Source organism: Conger conger, chromosome 6, assembly GCF_963514075.1.
Source record: "Conger conger chromosome 6, fConCon1.1, whole genome shotgun sequence".
NCBI lineage: Eukaryota > Metazoa > Chordata > Actinopteri > Anguilliformes > Congridae > Conger > Conger conger.
Window position 1 is genome coordinate 11,971,869 of NC_083765.1, and position 21,232 is coordinate 11,993,100.

General features: G+C 44.8%; 1 protein-coding gene across 1 annotated transcript in view; it reads right to left on the bottom strand.

The window, feature by feature from the left end:
* LOC133130568 (N-acetyl-beta-glucosaminyl-glycoprotein 4-beta-N-acetylgalactosaminyltransferase 1-like) overlaps window positions 1-21,232 on the bottom strand; it is a 98,034-nt gene that overhangs the window by 10,408 nt on the left and 66,394 nt on the right. The window contains exons 8-12 of the mRNA XM_061245232.1: window positions 19,140-19,207; window positions 11,864-11,942; window positions 4,680-4,746; window positions 1,470-1,613; window positions 1,205-1,317 (exon numbers count right to left, since the gene is read on the bottom strand). Coding sequence (XP_061101216.1) covers window positions 1,205-1,317; window positions 1,470-1,613; window positions 4,680-4,746; window positions 11,864-11,942; window positions 19,140-19,207 — 471 coding nt within the window. The remainder of the gene's footprint in view (window positions 1-1,204; window positions 1,318-1,469; window positions 1,614-4,679; window positions 4,747-11,863; window positions 11,943-19,139; window positions 19,208-21,232) is intronic.

Genomic DNA, 21,232 nt, shown 5'->3' on the forward strand with positions numbered 1-21,232 from the left:
AACAACAAATTAAATCAAATATTCCAATAATCCAATATCCACAATATTCAGAGTTTGTACATATTCACACAGACACAGTAAAAATGTCCTTGGTAAAACATAATAAAACTGAAATACTGACAAACAGCATTGTAATTCTTAGTACATGTTGCAATGACAGGATTTTGTCCAAAGGGGGCAATAGCAGCCTGATTTGAAGACCTACAAAGAGGCCGAACAATGGGTAAAGAGGATAGATACGCTCCTTAGTATTCAGATATCTAGAGGACTCTGCTCTTATCTTACAAAAGCGCCAAGTGGCTTAGTCTTGCCATTCTGTTAGAGCTCAAAGACATTTATCCATGCTCTGTGAGAAACCGGCTGCAAAGGAATTAACGGCAATAAGGTATGTCATTTGATTTAGCTGCGAAATTATTTGTAAATGGAAAGTGAATATATGCATAAATCTCCTTTCCTATTCACACATGATTCTCAGGCATGCAATCATGTACACATAATTTATTTTAGAAAACAAAGATGTGTGAAATTTGAGAAAAGGAGATGGTGTGTAGGTTTAATGAGAAAATCACAGGAATACTTCAGACGCAAAGGAACATTAATTCTAATTGGTTGTTTCCTACTGATATCACCCTCTGAAATTACGCAAATAAATTTGAAGTACTACATCTTTAGACATATCATTCAGATGGGAACCTAAGTATGATTTATAAAATCAGTGACATTTAATGATCTTCTGCGTAATCACAGTGTTGGGAAATGCAAATCTCTGTATGCACCATTTACACAAACATACAAGCGCAATATTCATAAGCACACACAAGCATGCAGACATGAACATGTATGCACACTTGGACACATGCACATTATGTGCACACACACACGTGTGCACACACACACGTGCAGACACACATACACACACATGTGCACACACGCATACACACATACGTGCACACACACTCATACACACACACACATGTGTGCACACACACACATACACACACATGTGCACACACACATACACACATACGTGCACACACACTCATACACACACACACATGTGTGCACACACACACATGTGCACACATGCATACACACACGTGCACACACACTCATACACACACACATGCGCACACACACCCATACACACACACACACACACACAGAGAGAAGGCGCAGACAGATGGCAGAGAGTGGCGTGACTCACAAACTGCAGCCCCTGGTAGCGGGCGATAGGGAAGTCCTTCACCACGTATGTGGGCGCGTAGAGGCAGGAGGGAAGTACGCTCTCCAGGTGCGATGGCTCTATCATGGGCGCCCCTGGAACACGCAAACACAGGAAGGGAGAGCGTCAGCCTCTCCCCGTGAGTCACCCACATCTTTAATATCACACCACTGAAGCAGTTCTTCAAAGGCAAACGGACGACGGGGCAGGGGTGCAGACAGACGGCATGCACGGCGGACAGACGCACGGCTGTAGAAGGTGTCTCTGGGGTCGAGTTTCAGCATGTCGGCTCCGTGCTGGCTGGCGCCCTGGGTCTGCTGGGGGGAGAGGCTGTGGCTGGCCAGCGTCTGCGGGATGTGATCCACACTGTTCATCTTCAGGCTGGACTCATCTGCAGGACAGAGGGCAGGAGGCACAGTCAAGGGGACCTTATGGGTGGGCTCCTATGGAGAAGGGACCCATCTCTGTCCATTTGAAACTATGAGTGGGCTCCTATGGAGAAGGGACCCATCTCTGTCCATATGAAACTATGAGTGGGCTCCTATGGAGAAGGGACCCATCTGTGTCCATATGAAACCATGAGTGAGCTCTTATGGAGAAGGGACCCATCTGTGTCCATATGAAACTATGAGTGAGCTCCTATGGAGAAGGGACCCATCTGTGTCCATATGAAACTATGAGTGAGCTCCTATGGAGAAGGGACCCATCTGTGTCCATATGAAACCATGAGTGAGCTCTTATGGAGAAGGGACCCATCTGTGTCCATATGAAACTATGAGTGAGCTCTTATGGAGAAGGGACCCATCTGTGTCCATATGAAACTCTGACGTATAAAATCTTTCACTGGATCCACAGCAGCAAGAGGTAATCAAGCTGAATGCACCGTAAAAGTTACAGAGTCAACCAGACGTTTTCCGTTTCCGGAAAAGGGGAGTCAAATCTGGTGAGCTCATCACAGAGCGTGTTAAAAAGGAGAGGTCACAGGTGGAGAGAAGCAGAGGGGCTGAAGAGGCCTGGGCGTGGGGGCGGAGACAGCGCACGCAGCTCCACGCACGTGGGAGCGAGGCTATAAATACATCCTCTCGGCTTCCCGCTGCGAGATCCTGCTGCTGCGCGTCTCCGCGCGCACCGCGCCGACCGGGATCCCTGCGGCTCCGCCGGGCGGGAGCGGAGGATGCTGGGAGGCATCTGGGGGACGGCGGAGAGCGTGCGGGAGCGGAGGATGCTGGGAGGCATCTGGGGGACGGCGGATAGCATGCGGGAGGGGAGCCGCCCCTTCATTAGAGCTCCTCTCTCCGTGATACGAAGGCTCTCAGAGGCATCCCGGCTGGCTGGCCACGGACAGAAAACTGTCTTTAATTAATGCTATCGATCGGCAGCCGGAGAGAGGGGAAGTATGATTTATGGAGCTTCGTGGGGCGGGGCAGATGGGAGAGATGCTTTATAATTGGGGGGGAAAAAAACCCAAAATGCTTTTCTAAGCTGAACGCATGGGGTGAGAAAAGGGGACAGGGGACCGGGGAACCTCCCACTGCACGGCGTCTGGAGGTGGAACGGAGGGTAAGCGCTCTGAAGGGCGGACATTAGAGAGCTGGTTCAGTTTGTTCTCCCCGTCGCCCCCCTGAGCTCACACACACTCCCACAGCCCCCCCCCCCCCCCCCGGGCATGGGCTTGGCTGGCTCCACAGCCCTGCACAACTTCCAGATCTGTTCGGCAAGTGCGGATGGACTTTTTAAATAATGCATGGACAGACGGCCAAATGTGATGCAAGACGGTTCGTCGGATGGAATGCTTAGTTCCAGCGCTGTTTCAGCACTGAGACGGACCCCAGAACAGCAGTCAGAGAGCAGCAGTGCTCTGACACACATGGTAACATCAGCCAATCCAATTTCATTTGTACAGTGCTTTTTACAGATACGCTGTCATAAAGTTATTGTTGCTATTACTATAATTCAGAAATAACACAGAATACCAGGGTAAAATTCATTCATTCATTATCCTAACCAGCTTATCCTGAACAGGGTCGCAGGGGGGCTGGAGCCTATCCCAGCATACTTTGGGCGAAAGGCAGGAATACACCCTGGACAGGTCACCAGTCCATCGCAGGGCACACACACCATTCACTCCCACACTCATACCTACGGGCAATTTAGACTCTCCAATCAGCCTAACCTGCATGTCTTTGGACTGTGGGAGGAAACCGGAGTACCCGGAGGAAACCCACGCAGACACAAGGAGAACATGCAAAGTCCACACAGAGAGGCCCCGGCCGAAGGGAATTCGAACCCAGGACCTCCTTGCTGTGAGGCGCCAGGGTAAAATGAAAAACTAAAATGAAAATCCAATCTATGTGAACAAATGTAAGTTGTGGCATTTTGACTGATACGAATAATTTAAAGAACTCAACTGCAAATTTAATAGATACCTAGTGAAGAGGAAAAATAAATTAGCTGCTTTGTTACAACTTTGATTTTGACAGCAATGCGCTGTTCAAGTTATGTAGAACTGTGTGGGTTTGAGAATGAACACTAGAGTAGGAAAAAGCCAGTGAGAAGATGAACTATGATCACCCTCCTGTGTGAGTCAGCTTTATTAAAAAAAGGTTTAAAAGCATTTTAAAATGGAAGGCAAAGGTACAAGGCACAGTCTGTAATGTCACATCAATAATTTATGTTATATCAATATGTATATGTTTGTAATGTCATTAATGTATGTATCTCATGTGACAGCAATTTAATTACAGTATAACTGTTGTCTCATACGTCTTACTTATTATATGTAGTATATTGCAGCATAAACATCCCTCAGCGAATTGCCTCACACTCTCAGAACACCAATGTTAACAGCTATAAATGTCCAAATTAATATTATGAAGTTGTGCAGATACTTCTTTTTTATTTTAGGGAAGGCTTCAAAGCAATATGATGAGCGTTGTACAATGTGACTACCATTGTATATCACCATATATTTGTATTTTTAATTGTATATTCTCAAAGCAGCTTAATTTACACTGTACAGGTCACTTGTACTTACTGTTCTGCATATACTGTGGAAATGGGGAGAAAACGTTCTTTATTAGGTAGACCTGTACACCAGCTTGTTAATGCAAATATTTCATCAGCCAATCATGTGGCAGCTGTTTTTCAGACCAAATGTCAGAATAGGGAAGAAATGTGATCTAAGTGACTTTGACCGTGGAATGATTGTTGGTGCCAGAGAGGGTGGTTTGAGTATCTCAGAAACTGCTGATATCCTGGGATTTTCAAGCACAACAGTCCTAGTGATTGCAAAGAATGGTGCGACTGGAAGCTGACTGGAAGGTGAAAGTAATGCATATAACCACACATTACAACAGTGGTATGCAGAAGAGCATCTCTGAAAAATGCTAACAGGAACATAAGAATATATATAGAGATATAGGCCTGGTTTACCTGTGCAAAGAAAGCTCATGCTTACCTGTGTACAGGGAGATGTACGCAGAGTCGATGACCTCATACTTCAGACCAGGCAGAAAAGGGCGCCACTGAAGGGGACCACAGAACAGAGCAATGAGAAAGCTGTTTCTATATGAGGGTGCTGTTAGTAACTGAAGAGAAGAGTCCTTACACTGAAAGAAAGCATGAGATGTTATTGGGAGTGGAGGGTGTTTTCCTGAGAGCAGAGTGTGTTTTCCTGAGAGAGGAGTGTGTTACTGAGAATGGTGAGTGTTTTACTAAGAGTGGAGTGTGTCCTACTGAGGGTGGAGTGTGTTTTACTGAGAGTGGTGTGTGTTCTACTGAGGGTGGAGTGTGTTTTGCTAAGAGTGGTGTGTGTTGTACTGAGGGTGGAGTGTGTTTTGCTGAGAGCGGTGTGTGTTCTACTGAGGGTGGAGTGTGTTTTACTGAGAGTGGTGTGTGTTCTACTGAGGGTGGAGTGTGTTTTACTGAGAGTGGTGTGTGTTCTGCTGAGGGTGGAGTGTGTTTTACTGAGAGTGGTGTGTGTTCTACTGAGGGTGGAGTGTGTTTAACTGAGAGTGGTGTGTGTTCTACTGAGGGTGGAGTGTGTTTTACTGAGGGTGGAGTGTGTTTTGCTGAGAGTGGTGTGTGTTGTACTGAAAGAGGAATGTATTTTACTAATAGTAGAGTATGTTTTTTAGATGGATGATTTTACTGATCAGTGTGTTGCTCTGGATCACACTCACTCCTGTGCCAGTCTCTGAACTCAGGGGACCTTCAGCTGAAGCTCCATTTCTCCTCGCTAAATTTGTTTAAAGTCTAGTCTGGAACACCTGCACCTGGCTGTGCCCCGCAGTCTGCTCAGCCATTTTGTTTACCCACCATTTAGTGTTATTTACAGTGCCTTTGCACAAACGTTATTTGCTAAGGGCACAGGCTTTAGTGATGTGTGGAATGCTCACTGTGACACAGCTAGGAACAGGACAGGCGACAATTCCTTTAAAGAGATTCTGCAATTACTGTGTCAGTTCACATTATCGTGGCTGTAATCAAGGAAGATGGGTCATTTCCTTCACCAAAGGCCAAGACTATAATTACACTGTTGCAACTGCGTAATAGATAGAGAAACACACACACACACATGCATAGATATATGCATACAAGCATATTCACTGAAGTACAAAATGCATTAGCTTCAGCAGACTGAAGGAATACACAGCATTTAGCTACACAGAGAGATTGAGTACAACACTGAGTTGAGCTGCACATATAGATTCAGTACAACACTGAGTTCAACTGCACAGATAGATTGAGTACAACACTGTGTTTAGCTGCGCAAATAGATTGAGTCCAACACTATGTTTAGCAGCACAGAGAGATTGAGTACAACATTGAGTTTAGCTGCACAGAGAGATTGAGTACAACACTGAGTTTAGCTACACAGAGAGATTGAGTACAACACTGGGTTTAGCTACACAGATAGATTGAGTACAACACTGAGTTTAGCTGCACAATAGATTCAGTACAACACTGAGTTTAGCTGCACAGATAGATTGAGTACAACACTGTGTTTAGCTGCATAGATAGATTGAGTACAACACTGTGTTTATCTCCAAGATCGATTGAGTACAACCTATATAGTCGCAGGGACTGATTGATACAGTAATTTAGCTGCATAGACTGTGTACAACACTGCGTTCAGCTGCACAGAGGCAGTGAGATGGGTTTGGCTGCACAGAGACAGTGAGATGGGTTTGGCTACACAGACAGAGGCAGTGAGATGGGTTTGGCTGCACAGACAGAGACAGTGAGATGGGTTTGGCTGCACAGAGACAGTGAGATGGGTTTGGCTGCACAGACAGAGGCAGTGAGATGGGTTTGGCTGCACAAAGGCAGTGAGATGGGTTTGGCTGCACAGACAGAGGCAGTGAGATGGGTTTGGCTACACAGACAGAGACAGTGAGATGGGTTTGGCTGCACAGACAGAGGCAGTGAGATGGGTTTGGCTACACAGACAGAGGCAGTGAGATGGGTTTGGCTGCACAGAGGCAGTGAGATGGGTTTGGTTGCACAGACAGAGGCAGTGAGATGGGTTTGGCTGCACAAAGGCAGTGAGATGGGTTTGGCTGCACAGACAGAGGCAGTGAGATGGGTTTGGCTACACAGACAGAGGCAGTGAGATGGGTTTGGCTGCACAGACAGAGGCAGTGAGATGGGTTTGGCTACACAGACAGAGGCAGTGAGATGGGTTTGGCTGCAGAGAGGCAGTGAGATGGGTTTGGCTGCAGAGAGGCAGTGAGATGGGTTTGGCTGCAGAGAGGCAGTGAGATGGGTTTGGCTGCACAGAGGCAGTGAGATGGGGTTGGCTACACAGAGGCAGTGAGATGGGTTTGGTTGCACAGACAGAGGCAGTGAGATGGGGTTGGCTACACAGAGGCAGTGAGATGGGTTTGGCTGCACAGAGGCAGTGAGATGGGTTTGGCTGCACAGACAGAGGCAGTGAGATGGGTTTGGCTACACAGACAGAGACAGTGAGATGGGTTTGGCTGCACAGAGGCAGTGAGATGGGGTTGGCTACACAGACAGAGACAGTGAGATGGGTTTGGCTGCACAGAGGCAGTGAGATGGGGTTGGCTACACAGAGGCAGTGAGATGGGTTTGGCTGCACAGAGGCAGTGAGATGGGTTTGGCTACACAGACAGAGGCAGTGAGATGGGTTTGGCTGCACAGACAGAGGCAGTGAGATGGGTTTGGCTGCACAGAGGCAGTGAGATGGGTTTGGCTGCACAAAGGCAGTGAGATGGGTTTGGCTGCACAGACAGAGGCAGTGAGATGGGTTTGGCTACACAGACAGAGGCAGTGAGATGGGTTTGGCTGCAGAGAGGCAGTGAGATGGGTTTGGCTGCACAGAGGCAGTGAGATGGGGTTGGCTACACAGAGGCAGTGAGATGGGGTTGGTTGCACAGACAGAGGCAGTGCACTGCACTCAGTATTCTCTCCATCTCACCCGCAGTCTTCTGCTCAAGGTGACGTCTGCCTTCAGGGGGATCAAAAAATGCAACTCCTGCACAATATCAGATCAGTGGAGCAGACATTGGCCGCATTTCTCCAGAGGTGTCCATCAGAAACAGGAGGGGGGGTTGGCCAGCGGTGGACTCTGGGAGACAACCCCCTCATGCACCCACACATACACACAGACACACACTTGCATACATACACGCGCGTACACACGCACATCAAAACCACACACTGTCACAACACTGCCAAATGGGAGCATATTGCATCATGCACTGGTTGCATTCATGAGGTGGATATTTCGTTTCTAATCCAAATGCAGTGGCACCGAAGCCATGTTCGTGTACTAAATGCTCCACCTCTAAAATACATTCTGCCAATGTTAAAGTCACACTGTGACAATCCAATAATGGAAGTTTGGGGTCCCTACCATTGTCTTAGCCAGAATAACATGTAGGATTGCAAGCAGCTCAAAGAACAAATTGCTGTTGTGGGAAATCATTACACAAAGTGTATCTGCAGTGCTGTAGTTAGATCGACTCATTAATCATAATTAACTGTCTACGAGAGCAGTTGAGGAGCAGCAGATGAGAAATTTGTGTTGTTTTATTAGGCGTTACATGTGTCATAAAAACCAAAGCAGAACCCTCTCAACTAAAAAATGCTACAATTCTATCACACAATACATTTCACTCTGAAGCATGAACACAGTGATAATAGAATGCAACAATGGCATTGGGGAAATATTACATTTCCATCTTAAAAACGAATCCTTTCTGCATGCATATGCAATCAAATGACTACGGAGTTTCACTGTAGCTACAGTAGTACAGTAGTAGTTTTGATTTCCTCCAGCTCATTGCAGCAGTCAATAATGCCACAGAGCATACAGTATAACAGCAAACATCAGCTTTTTCATTTGAATTTAATATGAATTTAACCATGTGAACACATTGTCTTCAAAAGTTGTGAACGAATATTGACATTAAATGCTGCAACTAAAGAGAACAAACCGGGTCATAATTAATCGAGTAAATAAAAAGTAAGAATGACTATAAATGGATAATATACAGAAAACCGTAATCTTCCCAAAGCTGTTCGATCTGCACTACTTCAGACACAGACAGGTTCTTGCGGCAAGCTGCTACGGCAAAGAAATCTTGCACAGCCTCTAAAAAAAGCACCTTTTGTTTTTTCAGATGAATGCGTCTCAGATGTGTGTTGAAACAGTGGGCAGATCCTCTGACAGCTGAACAACTACAAAGATTTCTCATCCAATTAGCGCCCTCGCTGTAGCGGTGCTGGAGAGCACTACCCTCCAAGAGCAGTGCTCTGCTCCCATGCACAACCAGTTATCTGAAGCAGAACACAGTCTGTTCTCTGGCCCCCCACCACTCCACAATGAGGGAAGAAATCCATGCACTGAAGTAAAAACAGCTCATAAAACAAACTGAACAAGGACAAAATGGAGTGGAGGAGCCTCCATGTGGAACAAACTTCAGTGCTCTTTAAGACAGGACACATTCGTGCGCTTACGGAGATTCAAGCTGCTGGTGGAGGGCTGGGTTACAGAAGACGGCAAATGTAGCTGGTTTGCTTTTCTGCCTTTTATCCATTTGTATTATATTTTGTACTTTGTCTCTTGTTGTATTATTATTGTTTTTTGTACACACAGCTCACCTGAAAAATATACAACTAGTCTCGCCGAGGCCTCCCTGATGAAATAAACAAAATAAATAAAATAAAACCTGCATCATCTTTTCATTTCGGCAAATCCCTGCACTGAACTGACTGCATGCTTATTGCTGTTTCTCTTATGAAGAGTAAAACCTTCCCATTGGCGCTTCCGTTCAATGCAGTAGGAATGGGAAGTTTGTTTCAAAGTAAACTTTTTCTCGACATAGTTGTTCCTCTCGACCTCCGCACTCTCTCCATTCCCCTCACTGGTCTCACACGGTGCATGGCCTACCCCTGTGGAGTGTCCTTGCTTGCTAATGCAAGACCTGAATCTGAATGAATGATTTTCTGTATTTGCGGTGGCTAAACCCCCCCCCCCCCCCCCCTCCCTCTGCAGCTGACAGATCTATCCATGAAGATGCCTGAAAACGTAGCCCATCAGTCCTAATTCATTCATGCGTTAAGTAGAATATTTGCATTTGTCAAAAGTAAATAGCCTGATCTCCATCAAGGTGTATCACCAGAGATTTTTCACAACTGCTACAGCCCCATACTGCATGTATGCTGTCAGAGGTCAGCAGTGTTGCTGGGTGAACGGTCAGTATTGGACTAGTCCCCTTAGAGGGTCAGTACTGGGTTATCTTGCTAAGAGGTTTGATCCTGGGTTACTATAGTCAATTGGAAGGTTCCTACAGTTTATAAGAGGGTCAGTACTGCCTTATTACAGTGAATTTGTATTGGGATATTATAGAGAATTATATGGTCAGTTCTAGGTTATTACAGTAAAGGAGAGGGACGGTCCTGGGGTAGTACAGTTAAGACAGCATCTGAGTCCGTGTTTGTGCTGCTTGGCAGGCAGTGAACACTAAAACAGCCGACTTATACTTGTTATACTGCATTAATCCTGCATTAAAACTGCCATGTTTACTTTAGACCAGTCCTCCCGTCCAGGGTAGGCTGGTGGCTGAACCTCAGCAGGGGTGGCTTTGTTTGGACATGGTGGGCCAGCAGGGAGGCGACCTCTCCGGACACCAAATCTTCTCTATGCACTAGCACTATGGTCTGAACTCTGAACACTTGAGTGCCCCACAACACCTGTGCTCCCAAATGCCTATCACTAACACCCCCCCTCCACACACACACACACACACACACACAGACTACTCATAATGCAGCTCTCTGTGTCCCACAGCATATCAGATGCATGCAGATCATCAGTAGCCCTTCTCCATTATTGATGAACAAACAGGAAGGGACAGAAGCCACAGATCTCCCTTTACATCTCCTGGGGGCTTCTTGCGGGCATTTATCCCGCTCAGAGCAACTGAACAAAATACTTTAAAGTCCCCGCAAGCTCAGGGAGACCTTCTCTTCTGATATTGCTTTCGGTATCAGACATCTCAGGAGGCTTTTAGAACAGCGTAATGCGAGAGACATGACTAATCTGTGCTGCCTTTCTTCCGAAAAAGTGAAGATTTGGGCCTTTCAGATTTATTACGGCTGTCTGATAAAAGACCTGCGGACAAGCCACAGTAAATCTGCCCTGCCTGTCAGGCTTTAGGATGTATCAGAGCGCTAAATCAAACCTGGACCACGGAACAGAAGACATTCAGGCAGCAGTTAGTGACTTAGAGCTGTGTTTGGCTCGTTAGTGTTTCCCTACAGCACAGTTTAATTGCCTTTCATCCCGTTTCCTATTATGATGTAGCTGTGAATAAAGGAGCAAGGATAACGTTTGCAGCTACAGCAAAGCAGCAATGACGATAATGATCACGACTACAATATAAATTGTGTCATTACCATTGATGGTACTTTCCCCAAAACAAGTGAAATGGAAATTTTTCTTCCCAGGGCACAAAGTGCTCTTTAAAGTTCTTTAAGCCGCCGTCTTTGATGGACGGCCCTCACGCAGCACACAGCACGAGGATGGCCGATCTGTGACTGAGCGTGCGCCCATTAGGGCACTCTCGTCCGTAAAAACCCCTCTCATCGCCAGGCGGAGAGACACACAGAATCATACATGTACGCGGATATGAGCCGACAGTATTTTCGTCAGTGCCATGGCAACACGGTGCTTCTGGAATGTGAGCGTGGGCTTACAGGACCTCCTGTGCCAAAATATATTCTGCGCTACGCTAAGAGGAACAAGAGACGACAGCAGAACGGCAGGAGGAAGTGGGAGATCCGCTGTGGAGCACTAGCCAGGAGTAGCGGATAAGCCTCTGCCCTCTTTTATATATTTTCCTAAAAGAACACAAAAAACATTCAGAAAAGCACACTTATGCTTGAAATACTTACTCTGCCCTATTGGAAAGGAGTGAGTCACTCTGACTGCTGTATGTGTAAAAGCACGCAGGTGTGATTTCTCCACAAATTACTGCCACCGTATGCTCCCTAATAACACACCTGGGCTATTCTCACATGAAGAAAAGCTGCAGACTCTTGACTCAGCTGAGTATTAAAGTGACTACAGTGGGCATCCACTGCTACTCATCCGAAAATCTTCAGACTTACCCCAACCTCCACATGATCTGAGCCCTTGTCATCTTGCTTATGCAGAATCTCAAAATAGTATCGTCTGGATGATATGAGACTGCAGGGAGAGAGAGGGGAGAGAGAGAGAGAGACAGAGAGAGAGAGAGAGAGAGGGAGGAGGGAGAGGTAGAGGGGCAGAAGGATGGAGAGAGGGAGGGAGAGATAGAGAGAGAAGGGGGAGAGAGATTCATAAGCAGGCATTAATACATTAGGTTCAATGCATTAAGTTGAGTACAGCTGTAAAATCACTGTCTTCAAGGGGTGTGAAGGGACACAGATGCTAGAGGCTTGAATGTTGAGTTTACACAGAGCAGTGGAACACAAGGTGTCTGTTTGAATGTAAAGTGTAAAGTGATGAAAACAATCTTATTGCCATGACCACCCTGGAGCTCTTCCTCAGTCAAGCATCAGTCCTATAACGGCAATAACCACAATGAATATAACCGCAATTATATGCTACTACGCTGAACCCTACAGGGACATTCATAAAAAAAAAAAAAATCTTTATTTTTAAACAAAAAAAATTCACTGCAACATGCTTTGTCATGCAAAATATGAAAAGGAATTAAAATACTTCTTTTTTTTTTCTGCTGGGTCGCAGGAGGATAATTGAAAAGCAATTTACTCCTACAACTGAACATTTATTGTCTAAATCAAGTCAAGAGACCAACCTCCCTACAAACAACCACTTTGTTTATCAGGAACAATACAATCACAGAACTGTGATACAACAAAACAGTTAGTATGCCACTTTGCTCACAGTTAAGTACAAAAGCGACATAAAATAAATTTTACTGCACATTTTGGGTGGGTATTCCATAAAACCCATCTGTTGTGCAGGTTCCTGATAGAGTGGCTTCATTCATGCATATTCATACGCAGACATCACCTTATACATACTAATGAAGCCATCCAGATTCTCATTGCATTTTTGCCCTTTAGAGTAAAGTAGCAATACTGTGCCACTGACTCAGCCAGAATGGGATTCTGGGCTTCTTACAATAAAGGGTGAGTGAGAGAGATTGGCAGAGAGTGATGAAAGGATTTGAGAGAAAAAGAGGAATTCAGCGAAAGATAGGAATGGGCAGCCAGGGAAGACATGACTGGCGGACAGATGGCATTTGCATCCGTTTGATACATTTAATCACGGTCTGCAGTCCCTATAATTCCTGTTCCCCGTGACCTACACGTAATTCCATGACCCAGTGTCCTCCCATACTTTTAAAATCAAAGAGGGTACCTGTATGTATTTATTAGGGGCAACATTGGCTCAGGCGGTAAGAGCATTTATCTGGCAGTCGGAGGGTCGCCGCTTCGATCCCGCCCTGGGTGTGTCGAAGTGTCCCTGAGCAAGACACCTCACCGTCAAATGCTCCTGACGAGCTGGTTGGTGCCTTCCATGGCAGCCAATCGCCGTTGGTGTGTGAGTGTGTGTATGAATGGGTGAATGAGAAGCATCCATTGGACAGCGCTTTGGATGAAGCAGCTACTGTTTCTGCTCAGCCAAGGCCCACTTGCCTTCACCGATGGGCTGACTCGCTCAGGAAGAGAAGTGCCCTGACCTCTGTCTCACGCCTCACAACTGGAATGACCTCACAATAAAATCTCTGGCTATGTAATGATAGAACCATGGAGAGAGGGAGGAGGCTGTTTATTGAAAGAGAGTTTGTGGGAAATTGTGTGCTATATTCGTATAAGTCTGCGTGGTGTTGTCTGCCTCAAAACTTCATTTTGGCTTAGCAGAAGCCTGGAAGGTATATTTTAATAAGTAAGTTATCTCTGAAAGTATCAGTTAATCCTCTCCTTGCCATTTGTCTGAGTAGCAGCCAGCAGGGAATAGGGAATAGAGTTAATCAAGGTGGCTTATGAAGCAAAGCAAAACAGACATGGATGATCACACATTCACAGCAATCTACACACGTGCATAAATATACACTATAGAACCAAACCCAGTTACCAGTCATTGGGCACATGGACATGGATCATGGAATACATAACTCAAGCATGCATGCACGCACACACACACACACAAACACACACACGCAGGCATGCACACACACAAACACATACACACATGCACACACACACACACACACACACACAAACACACACACGCATGCACACACAAACACACCACTACATACACCAAAACCAGTATTTAAAATATTCTTTCAGTTTTACAATTCAACCTGTGACTATAAAGTATAATACCTGCTCACAAGACATGTCTCAGTTAAGACACATTCAATGGATTTGTTTCAGGTAAAATATCACATCCGTCTCTACCTCTTTCCAGAGCCAGCAGCGAGTGCATGAGGTGAATCATTATTAACTGCTACAGCAGCGTTAAGGATTCATTTGTAGAGATCATATCTTTCTCTCTCTCTCTCTCCCTCTCTCTCTCTCTTTCTCTTCTTCCTTGTGTTTGGTGTGTGGTCGTGCTAAATAAAGGTATGGTAAAACTGAGCTCTCTCCCTGCCCCCTCTCTCTTTCTCTCCTCTCTCTCTCTCTCTCTCTCTCTCTCTCTCTCTCTCTCTCTCTCTCTCTCTCTCTCTCTATCTGTCTCTCTCTCAAACTCCTAGAAAAAGTATGATTTTGTTTATCTCTCCCCCAGCACCCTTACTTCTTCTTTCATTGAGAGACATCTTTCTCTAATGGCTGTGGCTGAAAAAAGCCTTTTAAAAAAGAACGGTCATCGTGTACTGCCTCCGGGGCCTGCCTCAGTCCATCTTTTTCATTAAGCAGCTATTTTGAAACGTTACTATCCCACATGTATGCGCCATAGGGCTTAGCATCAGCTGTATCTCTACGCAAACACTTTGTAGATTAAAGCCAGGGGCACTCCTGCACTGCACAAAGCTGCTTTCACTCACTCACAGCGCTGAGTGTTTATAACGGAAATGCATTATGCTGGGGGCGTATCATTTATGGTCTGTGATGTGCAGTGGAAAGGGGGGGAGGTGGTGGTGTCACTGAGAGAGAGTTGGGGTGCAGGGTTTTCCTCCCTGCATAATGTAGGGCACAGGGTGACATAATGTAGAACCAAAAAAAGTAAAATTATTATGAACAAGGGAAGTGAACAGGAGGTTGCATTGACATTACACCACATGTACACTGTGCACAGGTACATCTCGAAAAATAAAGAAAATAAACAAAGACGTGAATAAATGAGGCATACAAAGCATATTAAAATAAATTCCTTCCACAAAGGTGTGGTATGTGAGTTAATAAAGCAGTTAGCATCCCAACATCTACACAGCTGTGTAAAAAAATTCCCGACAGGCCCAGTTGCCAATTATTTTGGCTAGCATATGTAGATCTGTGGTGACAGAGGGGTGGTTGTTGGGGCATATTTGTCAGCGACGTCAGTGACAAACACTGCTGAGCTTGTTGATGGTTGATGGGAAGCAGTGGCACAGGTGATATTGGCATGGGGGACACTAGGGGCAACTATGGCATACTGCATGACCGGGATATCTCTGTAGTGACTCAAGATACAAGACACAAACAACTCTCAACCAGCTGACTACAAATATCGATCAAAGATGCAAGTAGGTGGTTCCAACACACACACACCTACACACACACATGCATATACAAGCCCACACTTGAGTCCTGTTGGACAAAAATGTCAACAGTTTCAGTGCTCTCAGTAGAAACACCAGATGTTATTCCTCCATGTCTCTCCATTGAAATGTTGGTCAGCATCAGCCATTTGAATGTCTGTTACCATTCGCCAGTTTAATTTCCATCAGTATCTGCCATTGTAATACTGATCAGAATTGATCAAGTTAATATGGATCAGGTCGCTTCCCCACTGGACTCTAACGCGCTCTTTCTGACTCTACCTTAAAGAGCAGCTGAGTCAACCATAAAGCTGATCCACTTCAGCACATTTACACTGCACAGACAGAGCTGTCAAACCCTACCTGTTATCACAGGCCATTCTGTCCAAGGCTGTTTAATAAACATTAAAATCTGTTACCAAGAGGGTACAGGACGGGGCCTTTGGCTTGCACCATCACAACAGCATTCCTGCCCCCCCCCCCCCCCCCCCCGCCCCCCCACCCTCAGCACATTTCTCTAAAACTCAGTTCTCTACTCTTCGCTACCTCTTCAGGAGAGACAAGAAGCAGGTTAGAGACGCCAGGTATTCCGGTGAAATACGAGTTGTCAGAGGCAAGTCACGCATCCATACTGTACGTGCGCGTGAATCAGCTGTACGAGAGAATCAGTCTCGTGAGTGAGAATCATTGGGACTCGGCCTTGACTTGGTCTCGACCCCAATTTTCCCCGTCTTGGACTCGTCTTGGACTCGACAAAGGTGACCTTGACCTTGATCTGATCAGTCGGCACTGATTCCTGGTCAAAAGATCCAAATGAGCTCAGTATCACAGCAGGTGTATAGGCCAGTCAGTTTAGAGAAAGAGAGTACATTCTCCTACAGAAAGCCCCCATCACACACATGTGCACACCAGCAAGACTTGTGCAGCACACAGAAAGACAGGGAACAGGATGGAAAAAGGGTCAGGTTTGGAATTGGGGAACAGCTGCAGCTGGGGTCCCTAGTGGTTCACTCGCCGAAGATGTGTGAGGCATCAAATGGCAGTTTGCCTAAAGTTCTTAACAGAAAGAGGTGAGAACACACACTCCGCAGGCTTAACGTCAGCACACAAAGGGAAAGAGGAACTGTTTAAATGTGAGCAGGAAGTGAGGGCGGGAGAGAAAAACCTGCAGCTGCTGCCTATGTACTGGATCGCAAATGTGGAAGCGCTCTCTGAAGAATGCACATTTCAAAGTAGGTAAATACAAATAAAGGATTAAAGGGCTGTTAAACACACACACACACACACATACACCCTCTCATGCACGCTTCCTAAAAGATTCTGCCATCTGAATTTTTACCCACGGTTCTTTGGATTTGTATTCATTCATTAAAGGCTATCCCATAAGTGAATTTCATGTCCCGAATGACTTCTACATTGAATCTGCTTTTTTCATCAAAGGATACTGTAGGAATTCATTCCCTCTAAACCTTCAAGCTAACAATCCCAATAAAGGACTGACAGTGGCACGTGTTCTGCAAAAGCATAAGAGTACCATCCCACGCAACTGCAAGCAGCAGGAGATCAGAATCACACAGAGCCTGAGAAACTGCTGCAGGTGGGGATGAGTCCTGCCTTGTGTGTGTGTGTGTGTGTGTGCATGTGCATGTGCATGTGTGTGTGCGTGTGTGTGCATGCGTGCACGTGTGTGTGTGTGTGCATGTGCGTGTGTGTGTGTGCACGTGCATCAGAGTGCATCACATTTCAGTGCTAACTGGACTCAGTGCTACCCTATACTACTCAAGCACCAGTACCAAAGTAGAGCTTGAGTAGTATAGGGTAAACTGCAAAGAACACACAATTATTGTATTGAAGCAGTGCAATAATGTTGAAAGTTTTTTGTGAACCTGACATTTCACGCAAAAAGAGAAACAGTGAGCCAATTGTCTTTGCTTCTAAAATTGTTCACCATTTCACTGTGATAAAATATTCTAACACAATCTTCAAAAGATGACAGTGGCTGTGAATTATTCAGCACTACACGCTTGTAAACCTGAACCAGGCCAATCAACCTCCCTGACTGAATTCTCACTTTGAGGGGAAGATTAAAGTGAACAATATCACACGGAGAAATGAGGAATGGTGTTACTCTCCACTAAGCGTGCCCCATTACAACCACATCACTTTGTTTGGCATCTCAGTCAGTAAAACCACCCAGCCAAGTGCTGATGAACTGATACGCAGGACAAAGATAAACATGCTGATTCCCCAAAGACTCACGAGTGATTCTGAAAACAGACAGCAGCTCATTAGCAATGGCCCTTCAAGGTCGGGCTCAAGCATGTTTCTGCTGAACATATTTTTAAAGCTTGTGTTGTGGATCTTTGCAGCTACAGTACATGCTGTCAGGGCCCGTATTTCAAAACTTTGAAACTAGAATTATCTGGATTTTGAAATCCATTTTTTTTTTTTGCTATCCCAGATAAAATTGATCTTGCAGGTTTTGTCCCAGTTTTTTTTTTAAAGATTTTTCAGATAGGATCATTCTGATCCACATACCACAAGATCAGGATTACAGAATCTGGATTTGCAGTCTTTGGATCTGTTGGTCAAAATAATGTAACATTTCATTAAAACAAACATTTTTCCAAGCATGTTGGAAAATGTGTAATTCAGTTTGCATATTAGTCCTATTCATTTATCCTATTCAATACATGGGCCAAAGTCAGTATAATAAACACTTGTAACTTTAAATAACTTTCAAACACAACTGTTTGAGAGCATAATGTCTTTACTGATCAATCGTCCCTCGTTAAAATAATGGTTCACTACAGTGTGTCTCTTTGACTGTCCAAATGATCCATCTGGATTCTGGCATAGCATTTTTTGAGGAATGATATTCTTGTTTTTGCACTTACCCATTAGGCAATTATTTTAGAATAGATAACAGATCTTGAATGTGAAATCACTGAATAAAACCATTTATTTAAGATGTGCCATCAGTGGGATCAAGATTATCCTCACCCTATCTACGGGATACATGCTAACTCTGCTACCTTCATGAATAGCTCCAGATGGCAGCAATGTTAGTTCTGCTACGTGAAAGAATAACAAGCATGAGTTGGGGGTTACCAGGTATATGTGTATCCCTTTAAATTGTTTTTTGGGATTTTTAACAACAGTCTGTTCAGTTTAAAACTCAGCACGAAGAACTTGTTAAATGGCGTTTGTGTTGAAAGTGAAGAATATTTGGTAAGCACAAATAGTCCTGAATTGAGGCCAGTTCAGACATAAAGACTGTGATTGTAATCAGATGAGCGTTTTCTGCTGGAGTCAACAAAGAGGTCCATTCACTCTTTTCCTTTTGCTGTCCTCTGCTCATCAATCCCAAAGCTCTCTCTCTCCTTCTCTCTGCCTCTCTCTCTCTCTCTCATTTTCATTTAGTCATTTGGTCATTTAGTAATTTAGTCATCTCTCTCTCTCTCTCTCTCTCTCTCTCAGCTATCCTTACATCTATCTCGCTCTCTCTCTCTCTCTCTCTCTCTCTCTCTCTCTCTCTCTGTATGCTCTCCCCATTCCTCTGGGTCCTCCCACAGGCCAAAGACATGCAGATTAGGGACTACAGATGAAAATGATGTGGCAACTGAAAATGTTGATTAATGTGCACTGTCCCTGATAAATAAAATAAATAAGTAAATAAGGGTACTTACTGGATGGACTTGGAGCTCTGGGACCTGAACTTGCTGAACTCCCCTGGAGCAGTCCACTCTGACCCTCGCTGGAACACACATCACAGGCTAATGAAGCAACCTGACAACCTGTTACAGACCGTACGCCTGCACATGTGCTCAGTATCTGTATGTCAATAACTGTTTACAGTCAGTTTACAGCATTTTCTGTGCATATTTGTCAAGGGTGCCAATAATTCTGGAGCCCACTGTATATATATTTAAGTTTGTGTGCAATTCATAATAATCACAAGGCAGTCACATACTGTAACTGTATCATATGTTTATATGGTACAATCCTGCCACCTTTGGTCAACTCTCTCTCACCGTTACAAGACACAAACAAAAAGCTCTGATCAACCCAATCAATGGTATATGATTAAAACCAGAATCCAGGATCGCTTTCAGTAGAAGAGAGTGTGGGTTGTATGTCACATCTGAAGGGGCTTATCCTGCTAATAAATAACATTTCCAAACTCAAAAACTGTGCCTGAAGGTGTCAGAATCTCCGAAAAGGCAAACATAAAAACAAACGAGTTATTTGTAAAACTTAAGGGTATTTAGTATTCAGTTTACAGTATATGCGGAATTGCCTTTAACTCTGTGTAATACATTTCAGCAACTGCTATATTATTTCCGGTAGTTACTGAAATTAATGAATAATATTATGCATAATATGTATGTCAGCATTTAAAATATAAAGTTATTCAGATTACAAGATAAAGCTTGAGTACACTTAGATTGAATTAACTCTTGTGTATACATTCCCTGGGGATCATACTCAGTTTGATTTACAGTAACATTATATTACAATATATTTCCAGGGTAACTGTACCCCCTGACGATCAACAACAAAATGGTGAAGATTGATATGTTACTTAGATATGAGTTGATGTAGTTATTGCTTAATTATCCATAGGAAAGTTAGTGCATTTGAGCCAGGCTGCAGTGACTACTAAGAGTGGACGTGTTCCTGTAGCGTTGGTTTCCAGCTGCCGATTTATGAGAATCTTCACCAGCCTGCCAGGCAGGACTGCGTTTTTTAAAACTCACTCCATGAAGGGTCGCAGTGTCTGCTGGCTTTCGATGTGTCCCTGTGCTTAAGTGCCTCATTTAAGTCAGGGATTGGCTGAAGAGTCAGCTGACTGCTGATTGGAAGGCAGCAGACTGCCGCACTCCAGGACAGGCATTTGAGACTGAGCAGCTAAACACATTTTCATTCAGGTTAACATTGTTATTACCTCCTCTGATCTCGGCAGCATCTGGTAATGCCTCTCTTAATAGCCAGCCGAAACACGATCTTTCAGAGCACGTGTAATTATTTAAACATTTGTGATAAAAAAAATAAAAAAACATCTGTAGAACAAGTGTTCTTCAGAATCGAAGCTGCTGTTCTCAGCTGCATGAAGCACAAGGTTGTTTCAAATGAAATTAGATGTCAGAAATCAGCTGAATTTAGATGCATGAGTCACGTTTCACAACAAACTCTCAGTCAATAAGGACCTGGGGTAATTACAGAGAAGGGAGAGCCCTATTGCGGTGCTTGGGACAGGTGTGAAGCTGTGATTGTAGCAGATATGGATTGTGATGACTGATGATGTCACTAAACAACTTGTGCCTTCTGTGGGCACACACCCACACACTCCCGAGTGTGCTGACCAAGAGAAGCGCCCGTTCTCCACACTGTGAAGAATTCAGCGTGCGCCGTGAAAACTCATTTCTCCTCAATGCATCGCTGGCAGGATGAAAGGCACTGAAGCGCAGGATTAGAGCCGTAATGGCGGAATCCCCTCCCTCTCTCCCTCTCTTCCCTCTCTCCCTCTTGGTTCATCTGATAATCTCTGGTCACTTGGGACTGGAGGAGCACACTAGAAAGAGGAATATCCAACCTTTCAGTGTGTGCCTACATCTCCTCACAGGCAATCATACTGCACTGTATGTGCACAGTAATCAAGCCTTAATCACAAACTACATTTGCAGTACACATACTTTACAATGCGTACGAGACAGGGGATTCTTGATTGTGTCTGGTATGGAGAAGGCTATGTGTGTTTTCTGTTGCATGTACCCTCGCT